The sequence below is a fragment of the Ursus americanus genome, chromosome 10 (assembly GCF_024610735.1).
Source record: "Ursus americanus isolate L20-20 chromosome 10, mUrsAme1.1.p, whole genome shotgun sequence".
In the NCBI taxonomy this organism is placed as follows: domain Eukaryota; kingdom Metazoa; phylum Chordata; class Mammalia; order Carnivora; family Ursidae; genus Ursus; species Ursus americanus.
The window spans coordinates 57410999-57421954 of NC_142136.1; the positions used below are offsets into that span (position 1 = coordinate 57410999).

The following is a 10956-nucleotide window of genomic DNA, read 5'->3' on the forward strand; positions in this document are numbered from 1 at the left end:
GTGGACTTAAAACCACGTTCTCCCTAACAAATCCAGAGGTCAGAGTCCCAGGGAAGTTTGTGCTGTAACTACATTGCTTTCAGTAGCTGCAGAGAGACCTCTAGCGCTGCCTCAATAAGCCGAGTTTGCAAATAGTACCTGCTAATGTCACCTTAACGAAACAATGGCAACATGCTGAGTAGCAACGAACTAAGTAACCAAGATGTTTACAGTTTTGCAACCACTTGGAAATTGTACCAGCTTGAAGCAAGAGATATATACAAGGCCGGCCGTAAGAAGCTATGTATCTAAATTATTTCGGTAAAACATGTCAAAGAAATTATGATCCTATGCACAATCCCACTACAAGAACGGCTAAGAAAACAGGTCCTGTGAGCGGAGGTCGGAACAACGTCTCTTCCAAAGCCTCAACACAATAGATGGTAAACTATTGTCCACCTTCAGCTTGCTCCAAATGCCAGCAGTAACAGGAGTATGAGCTGAAATAGCTCAGCAGGACTGGTCCAAAGGACAGCACTGGAATATGAGAAAATGGTCCTGGCGCATCCTACCCTCCCCCATCCACCACCCTCAAACAAGTCAGTTACCCGGCTAGTCCCCACCCCCCTCTGCGGGCCGCCACCGCCCGCCTGGGCCCGGCTCGCCGGAGATACGCGCGGGGACCCGCACAGCCCCGGCTCCATGTGCGGCAGCGCGGGAGGCACCGAGGGGGCCGCGCCGGGCGGGAGGCTGCACGGGCAGCGGGCGCGAGTCGCGGCCGCCCCCTCCACGGTGCGGTCGACGGACCACGGCGGCAGCATCCCGGGCCCGCGAGGCCCCGGCCCGAGGACCCCGCCTCAGCTCCACATCCCTTCCTCGCCGACAGCAGGCCGCGCCCGCGTGACGGGGCCGAAAACCCCGGCATTTCCCGGTCCCCGCGCCGGCAGTTCCGGAGGGTGGCTGCAGCCCGGCCCGCGGTCCCGTCGCCCGCTCCGCCCAGCCCGGGGCCGCGGTGACGGGAGGCGGCGGCCAACTCCGACCCACCGCGAGCCGGCGAGAACCAGCCCGGCGCCGGCCCCCCGCCCCTCCCCGCCGCCGTGGGGCCGGCGCGGCCAGGCGGGCGACCCGGGCGGGCCCAGACCACGGAAGCACACTCACTTCCACATCGCGGCCCTTGTTCTTAAAGCTCTTGATGCGGTGGTTCTCCAAGCCCGGGTTCTCGGCCATGGCTGCGCGCGGCTCCGGCGGCGGCTACTCCTGCGGCTGCGGCGGCGGCGGCGAGTCTCGGCGCGGGAGGGGGAGGTGGGGGAGGGCGAGAGGGGATGGGAGGGGGAGGGGGAGAGGAGAGCACAGAGCACGTTCCGTGACGCCTCCGAGCGCGAGGTGGCAGCAGCGCCGGGGGAGGCGCAGGCCGACTGCCGGGCGGGGCGGGGTTGGGAATGGCGCTGAGAAGTCGCGCGCGCCCGGCGAGCTGGGGTCACGTGACCGGCGCGGCCCCAGCCTGGACGCCTGCCGGACTGTTCTTGGGATGAACCCCCCCCCCCAGGGCCTCCCCACAACCCCTGGAGGATGCAAGTCGTGTGCCAGCAGTGGAGTCAGATCGAGCGGCTTTTACTGTCCCCTGAGACGCAGAGCTGCGGGCAGAAACTACAATTCCCAGCATGCCAAGTACCGGCGGGGGCAATTCTCCCGGCCTTGACAGAACGGGAAGAATGCCGGGAACTCTATGCGCGCGGCTTTCAGTGCGGCGCGCTCTGTGCGCCTGGGAGCGAAGCCCCACCCCCAAGGCCGCCTCTGGGCGGGGAAGTGGGAGGGGCTCTCCAGGAGATGGCACCTTGCGCCCTATTGGGAGGGAGGGGCGGGGCTTCATGGGAGGTGCATCTCACTCCCAGTAGCCTAGAAAATTAGAAACCAATCGACGGGTTGTGCTTTGCTTCCTTGCTTCTTTGGGGTCTCCTGGAATAGCAGCCACCCTCATTCGTTGTTCCCTTGCTCTGCTTTGGTTTTATAAATAGTAATTATTTCCATGTGACATGTAGATTTGCGATGTGTGTGTTTATGTATGTGCTACCTGGCTTACTGCACTGGAATTAAGCTCAATGAGAGCAGGGACTTTTGTTGGTTTACTGCTGAATTCCTCGTGTCAGAACAGTTCTTTACTGAGTATTAATACTCAGTAAATACTCGGACAAATCAGCGCTGTAGTGTTGTTTCTCGATTTCTTCATCATCCTTCCAAACCCGGTTCTGCAACCTTCACACTGGCAATTCCTGCATTTCCGTGTCCCCAACACCTCTCGTTCCATCACCACACATAATTTCTCAGCCTTCAAGAAGCAGTCAATTCTCATCTGCAGACTCTCCAATCCAGTATCTTCCCTTAGGGTCATTGGAGGACTGATTACAGGAATTTGGATTAATAACACTAACAGAAAGTAGCTTTCTGGAGCAGTTGGGTTTCTTTGATTACATGTGAAATAATCAGTTTCAGAATCTATGGCAGATACAAGCAGGTATGCAGTATTATAGTACAATTCAAATGATATTGATGTAATGCAATGGTTGGTAGAAATATAACCTTAAAGAGATTAAAGAAGACATTTTTTTGGAGCAAAAGGGCCTTAAAGATCCTGCAGTCCAGGGGTCATGAATTCAGAGGCCTTACAATGGCCGTGGCATTTGTTTTGTGAGTGGTAGGATGTGGCCTGTTGATAAACACAGGCCCATTAAAGGCTTCAGACCACTGTTGCGAAAGGTCCAGTTTTTCAAAGAAAACCAAAAGTCTGTGTTTTCTCTTCATTTTTAAATTTCTGTTTGCATTTTTAAATGCACTTTATTGGGTCAGTCACTTGAGAATTCCAGGCCCTCGTGTTACATATCCGATCCTAATCCAACCACTCATCTGAAGGGAAACAACAATAGCACACACCCAAAATTTAGAATGAATAGATTACTTCTAGTTCTTAAGGCAATGGAAGTGTGTGTCTGCCGTTCTCCCTGACTGACTGTAAGAGAAACCAGACTATTCCTCTGTTTCTACTATAATTTAGCAAGGCATTCTCTTTAAAGGTTACTTTACCCCCTTCCATCACTTCTCTTCACCCTACTTGCTGTCATCAAATGTGTAAGTCTTTCATCATTTTAGAGTTTTAAACATATTTAGTGAGCACATACCGTGTGTCAGTCATTGTACTAGCACTAGGATCTCTTTGTAAACAGAACAGCCTGGTTCCTGCCTCTACACAGCTTCATGTCTGTCAGAGGAGACAGACAATAAAACAAGTTATCACCCAAAAAGTGTGGTGGTTGTCAAGAAAGGGGAAGAAAGCTCAAGACTCACAGCAGGGAGATCTTTATTCTGAAGATCCCTGACATACAAGGATAGGATCACAAAGGGAGGTCTACATATCACATATCTAAATATTGAGAAGGTAGAGGGGCACCTGGGTGACTAACTCAGCTGAGTGTCCAACTCTTGATTTCAGCTCAGATCTGGATCTCAGGGTCGTGAGTTCAAGCCCCGTGTTGGTCTCCACACCGGGTGTGGAGCCCACTTAAAAAATAGAAATAAATAAATAAATAAACAAACAAACAAATAAATAAATAAATATTGCGAAGGTTTAAATTAAACGTACAAACTTAAATAAAATATATTCTAACATTTGACATTGACAAATGCACTTTCTTTACAACCTGGAAGTCTGGGTTTGAATTTAAATTCCCTGACTTCTTGGACTTCTGATTCAGAATGTGGTCATGCAAATGGGGCTGGAAGCCACCCCCCCCACCCAATTTTTGTTCCCCTTCTTTTGCATCTCCTGGCTCCATCCCACATTGGAATAGAACATATGTGCATACCCGTACCTACAAGGGTCAAGTTCTGCCACTTACCCCCAAAGCTTTATTTATATCCCACTAACCACCTCAAAGGATGCTCCTTGGCCATTACTCAGGCCTGGAGTGTGCAAAGTTGTGGCATTTTGTACCCCTACCAGGACAGATCCAGGATAGAAGCCTGGGTAGCCCCTGGATGCAGGCTCGTCCATTTGAGTAGGGAATCCCAGGGCTCTGGTACCCAGAGCTGGATTTAGAAGCACAGGTTCCAGTGAGCATGACCTGTTGGCCCCATGAACTGGGTAGTACAAGGAGGAGTACAGAAGAGAGCCAGAGTGCGGTCCTCTAAAATGCAGGGTCCAGGGGCGCCTCGGTGGCACAGCAGTTAAGCGTCTGCCTTCGGCTCAGGGCGTGATCCCAGCGTTATGGGATTGAGCCCCACATCAGGCTCCTCCGGTATGAGTCTGCTTCTTCCTCTCCCACCCCCCCTGCTTGTGTTCCCTCTCTTGCTGGCTGCTCTATCTCTGTCAAATAAACAAATAAAATCTTTAATAAATAAATAAACAAACAAACAAATAAAATAAAATAAAATGCAGGGTCCAGAGCAGGGGCTTCTCTTGCCTGGGTCTAACTTAGTCATTTTTACTCTTTGCCATTATCCCCAGCAACTTAAACATCCACACTCTGGCCTCAGAGTCTCTCCATTTTCTTAACTCCACCAGGTTTCTACCACCTGTAGCCCGCACCAGGCCTTGGAGTCCTTAATCCCTGGGAAATCACTATATCCAGTGACTCAAATCCAGTTTCCCTTTGTTAGCAACCATCTCTTTCCCTCACCCTAATCTTCTCCCTTGCCCTAAAACTTTTCCTGACAAGTCTTCTTTTATGTGGGTTTCTTTTCCAAACTTATTTTGAGTGTTTACCACAAAGCAGGCATTGTTGTCATCAGACACAATAAAGGGAGTGGGGAGCAGAGCAGAGACAGGAAGGAAGAGCCCTCTTCCTGGGAGGTCAGTCAAACTTCTCCCTCCGACTCACCACCCACCTTCGCAGTGGACAGCCAGGTGGCAATACACAGGATGCAACCCAAACACAGCAGAACCAAAAGGGAGCTCGTGATTTTTCCTTCGAAGTCAGCTCCTTCTGCAAATAAAGCAACTCTGTTAATGGCATTACCATTCTTCTACGGACTCCACTCCAAGCTAAGAGTCATCTTACTCCCAGCCTCTTTCTCGACTCCCACACCTAGTCACCACGTTAATACACCCTTCAGTGCTTCTTTGATCCGGCTCTTCTTCCCCTGCCACGCACCAGTCTCCCTTGACACTGCCCTGAACTCGTTCCCTTGCTTCCTCCATCTTCTCCACAATAATCTGACTCACCTCCCCAGATCTACCTAATTCTCCCTGTATTCAACACACTCCTTCCCCTCTATCGTTGTGTGTCAAATCATTTCTCAACTCCTTAGTCTGGTGGTTCAGAGTATGTGTGACCCAGCCACAGTGCAGTGTACTTTGCTTGTCTCTGATTCCCCTACAAATAGCTAATGCTTCAGCTAACATGTTCTACTCACCCTTTCCAAGATATGTCTTAACCTTTCGAGCCTTCATATCTTTGCTGTTTGATTTACCTAAAAAGCCCTGGCCCTGTCTCTACCTGTCAAAAGTGGTCCCTCTTTAAATACTCAGTCCATGAAATCACCTTCTCCATGAAACTTTCCCAGCATGATGCAGGGGAGAGACCTTTAGACCCTGAACAGTCAGACCCTAGGGCTGACTTCCTATCAGAGCAAGGCCAGGGAAGTCACTCTATTTACCGGAAGTGTCCTCTCACCTACAAACGAGAGTTCTGACCACAGGGTATTTGTGAGAATCAAGTTCTAAAGTGCATGTGGAAGTGCTTTGAAATTGCTCCATTAATATTAGTCGTTACTGTCTTTCTGACCAGGAGTGATATCTTCCTCTCTGAAACTCAGAAGAATTTACATACTGTTTTGTATTGCTGCAATTTGTGTAGTCTTCTCTCTCACAATCACCTCTAAACCCGTGAAACAGCTTGTACATATTTGTGCTCCCAGCCTAGAGTAACTGAATCTCATGCATGTTTTCTGAATGAATGAATGAGTGAGTGCAGGAATGAACTCCTTCCTTCTCTCTTATTCATCTTTGACTGTTCACTACTCTGTAAGAGCACTGAAAGCAAAGAGCCAATATGGAAAATTGAAGAAAATGACATTGAAATTCATCAACTCAACCACCTAGCTGTGCTTCTAGAAACTCCGGTGATAAGGAAATCTAAAATAATAATAAGAGTTTACATTTACTGAGTACCTACTGCATGGCAGGTGTTTACATAAACATCTCTAATGCCCCTGAGAACAATGGGTGGAATGATCATCTCCATCTCTTTCTGGGGCAGATGGAGCCTGAGGCTCGGGGTTCAAAAGTTAGTAGTAGCAGACACAGCATTGTGGCAGTAGGGGAGAAGTTAGAGGGGAAGAACTTGAGAACTCTCAGAAATAATTGGGGACACCTAGAGAGGGGCTCGTGTCTGGCCAACGAGCACTCATACATAATAATGCAGATAATACAAATAAAGTGACTTTGTTTTGTAGTAATGGGCCCATGGACCTAAGACCTTACCCTTCCAATATAATTCAAATCATCAGAATGTAGTAAAATACACTTAATGTTAAAATTGTAGTGAGGGTACTGTAGTTATAAAAAGCATGATTCAATAATTCCAGATACAGGGGCACCTGGGTGGTACAGCGGTTGGGCGTCTGCCTTCGGCTCAGGGCGTGATCCCGGCGTTTTGGGATCGAGCCCCACATCAGGCTCCTCTGCTGGGAGCCTGCTTCTTCCTGTCCCACTCTCCCTGCTTGTGTTCCCTCTCTCGCTGGCTGTCTCTGTCTCTGTCGAATAAATAAATAAAAATCTTAAAAAAAAAAAAATTCCAGATACACTTAAGTACCTCTCCATATCTCAAGGTCATGATCCTGGACCTTAATTGTAAGTTTACGATGTCCTAGCTATAGAACCAAATGATTTCCTGGAGACGAGCACTGTCTCAGAAGTCTAGTGACTAGCCGATTCTTTAAGTAACAAGCTGTATGTCCTCGAACAGGTTACTTCGCCTCTCTTAAGTCACAAGTTCCTTACCTATGAAAGAAGCAGGTTGGACTGGATGCTCTCTAGCCTCTCCTACAGGCGTAATTCTCTAAATCCATGAGATCGTCTATCCAGCCTAGCAGCATCCCTTCTATTTCTCATTATTTTACAAATGAGAAATCCAAAGATGGTAAGTAATCTTTATTGGAGCTGAGTGTTCTGACTTTTTTTTCCACTGGTGTCCAGTCCTTCATAGGCCTTCTGATCTTCCAGAGGCCTCTTAAATGGTTTAGGCCACCCAATCACCCCCAAGTCACAGTTTTCACTCTCCATTATTCATCTCAAATAAGAAATAGTTCATTCACATTAAGGTGTGAATGACTTTATTAAACCATATGAACCACAGTGGTTGGGATGTCTGGTATATCTAGCCCATTATTAACATCCAGCAGCCTCTCCCCACACCAGACAACAAAGAGCAGCCCCTTGGCATCCAACTGCAGCTGATCCCTGCTGGAAATTATTTTGATGAAACTAGACTTGCTGGAAAGTGACTTCTTGGAATGAATACCAGATTTCCTATCTATTTCTGTGTTATCTCCTCCAGTAAATATGAACACCTGGAGGAAATGTGTCTCAGTCAACATTCTGTCCCCATCTCTAAGATGGTACCTGGCCCATAATGGGGCTTCGATAAATGTTGGATGGATGAATAAATACATAAACTGGAGTAGAGAAAAAACATGAAACTGACCAATGGGGGGAGAATCCATAAAAATGTTTCTTCATGGCATAAAAAAGTCACACTATGGTAAGGACGGGGATTATGGTCTTTAAATAATAATAATAACCAGTAATAACAATAATCAATAATTATTCCAGGAACTATGCTCAACCCTTACTTGGATTACTTTCCTTTAATTCTCACAACAATATTATCAGATAGAAACTATTTTTGTCCTGTTTTATAGATGAAGAGTGTAAGGCCAAGAAATGTTAAGTAACTCCTGCATGGTCAGGAGGAGATAGGGTCCAGGCAATCTGATTCCAGTGCCCACATCTGTGATTTGTTTTTCTGAGGGTAGGCACACAGAGGGGTGGGGCCAGGAAGAGTTCCACAACCTGGAGCTGGGGCATCTCCTGCAGCAGCCTGGCCCCTAGAGCCATGTTCCCCCTTCTGGCCTGCAACACATGGAGATACTCCCTGGATCTAATGCAAACAAAAGGGTTCCCACAGGACAGTAAAGCTGTAGTCGATTAAAAGAAAAAAGTCTAGTAGACTGGTGACTAAGAAATAATGAATTGGGGCGCCTGGGTGGCGCAGTCGTTGAGCGTCTGCCTTCGGCTCAGGGTGTGATCCCGGCGTTCCGGGATCGAGTCCCACATCGGGCTCCTCCGCTGGGATCCTGCTTCTTCCTCTCCCACTCCCTTGCTGTGTTCCCTCTCTCGCTGGCTATATCTCTGTCACGTAAATAAATAAAAAATCTTAAAAAAAAAAAAAAGAAATAATGAATTAAACTAGTGTGAGAAAACCAGTCTATACAGAAAAGAGATTGACTGTCAAATCGGCAGAGCTGGGAGACAACCTAGCCCGATGAACCATAAATCCAGAGGTCAGACAAGAAAGGGGTTATCATCTAGAGTTCTATTAAGGAAACATCTATGTTTTGTTTGCATGTCCCTGTTTGTTGGAGACGTAGTCTGTTTACGAATATTGAGCATTAAAGATGCTGGTTTGTAAATACTCAGCTCGAAAGCCATTTATGAAAAACAAGATAACTGGAGGCAGAAGACACCTGAAAGTAGACATCAAAAAAGTTTGGTTGTGGGAGCCTCGGTGGCTCCATCAGTTAAGCATCTGCCTTCAGCTCAGGTCATGATCCCGGGGTGCTGGGATCGAGTTCCGCATCAGGCTCCCTGCTTAGCGGGAAGTCTGTTTCTCCCTCTGGCCCTCCCCTCTCTCATTCTCTCTCTCTCTAATAAATAAAAAATCTTTAATAAAAAAAAAGTTTGGTTAGTTTGATTATAAACGTACTCCTCTGTCCCTGCTACTTGGGGAATTTGTGATTCCCTAGATTGGAAAATGCCTAGAGATCTGAATCTTGCAGTAAGAGTACATACAGTTCCAGGAACATTTTCTCCCCTTTTTTCAAATTGCTATGTCCCTTATAATCAACATTGCCAATATGTTAATAACCATCAAGTAAAATGTACAATAGAAATTTTCCAAAAAAAGTTTTTCCTACTTAAATTTTATGAGTCATTTAACTTTGAGGTCTACCTGCCTTTACATACTGCAATTTAGATGACTTTGTTTTGATCCTCTATACTCAGATAAAAAAAATTTTAAATAATAATAATAAATGACTTTGATTTTGATAAAATGTTATTTTTTTCTCCAACTACTTCTTTACATTTGTTTGAAGTCTAAATGTCTTTGAAATCTAAATGTACAACACATGAGATCACAGTAGCTTGAATGTTTATAGGCCAGATAATTTGATGTCCTATGCAACCACTACATGTGGCTATTAAATTTTAATTTTAATTAAAATTAAATAAAATTAAAAATTTATTTCCTCAGTTACACTAGTCTCACTTCAAACGCTCAGTAGCTTCCACACTGTGGCTGCCGTATTATACCACAGAAACATAGAACATTATCACAGAAAGTTCTATGGGACAGCACTGCCTTAAAAAGAACACAGATTTAGCAACAGGGAGAACTGTTCCCATATCTCACTAGAGTTGTGGGGTGCCTGGTTGGCTCAGTTGGTAGAGCAAGCAGCTCTTGATCTCCAGGTCATGAGTTCGAGCCCCATGTTGGTCTTAGAGATTACTTAAGGAAAAAAAAGGAATAACTAGTTCTCACTAGACTTGTGACCAGAGTAAGTTTCTTAAACTTTCAAAGCTTCAGTTAGTTAAATTGTAGAGATACAAATACCAATATCATTGAAGTAGGAGTACAATGCCCAGCACATTTTAATTACTTTTTTTTTTTTTAAGATTTTATTTATTTATTTGACAGAGATAGAGACAGCCAGCGAGAGAGGGAACACAAGCAGGGGGAGTGGGAGAGGAAGAAGCAGGCTCATAGCAGAGGAGCCTGACGTGGGGCTCGATCCCGTAACGCCGGGATCACGCCCTGAGCAGAAGGCAGACGCTTAACCGCTGTGCCACCCAGGCGCCCCAACATTTTAATTACTTAATAAGACTATTATTATTGTTTAGGGATCAAAAGGTCAAGCTTTTGAGACTGAAATTAGACATCAATATTTTCTTCATACCATGAGTACTCAAATCTTGCTGGCTACCCAAAAATATTAAATTGAATTCAAATCCAAGTACATCATAACACACTTACATTATTTTGTTTCTTCACCTAGGACATCAAACTTTTATAGGATAAAAACAACTTGAATTGCCCTAGAGAAATCTTAGACTCAGGTAGCTGTTTAAATGTATAGCGTGACCCAGGAGAGTTCTGATTCCCAATCCATCCCTGCAATTTAATTCACAAACATGTCCAGCAAATGTTTGTACTTGCACAGGAAGTCTATTGGCTAACTAAGGCTGACTTGCAGAGAAATGAGGCAAAATTCACACCCCTCTCCCCACCACCCATTAGCTTGGAGATAAAACCTGTGCAAGTTACACATCCCAGCACTTTTGAAAGTACTTCAACTTATCTAAGGGTCTCCCCCACCCACTCTCCCCTTTCCGATTAATATGGAACCTTATGTAACAGCATCCAAAACTGAGAGAGAAAGCTGTGGATAATGTGCCACAGAGCTTAATCCCTGCCCCTTTCCGATCAATATGGAACCTTATGTAACAGCATCCAAAACTGAGAGAGAAAGCTGTGGATAATGTGCCACAGAGCTTAATCCCTGCCACTTTCACAGAGGGACACATTGCAGTTAGGAATGCGGGCAGCCAGAGCCAAGATAATCCCAGACTCATAGAACAATTGTTCTATCAACCCCAACTACACAAAACAACCCAAACAAAAATAGCCAGGAGAAGCTATGAGT

At 46.2% G+C, this 10956-nt stretch overlaps 1 protein-coding gene across 1 annotated transcript in view; it reads right to left on the reverse strand.

The window, feature by feature from the left end:
* KPNA3 (karyopherin subunit alpha 3) overlaps positions 1-1298 on the reverse strand; it is a 90341-nt gene extending 89043 nt beyond the window's left edge. The window contains exon 1 of the mRNA XM_045796858.2: positions 1138-1298. Coding sequence (XP_045652814.1) covers positions 1138-1206 — 69 coding nt within the window. The 5' untranslated portion in view covers positions 1207-1298. The remainder of the gene's footprint in view (positions 1-1137) is intronic.
* Between the last annotated feature and the right edge of the window lie 9658 nt (positions 1299-10956).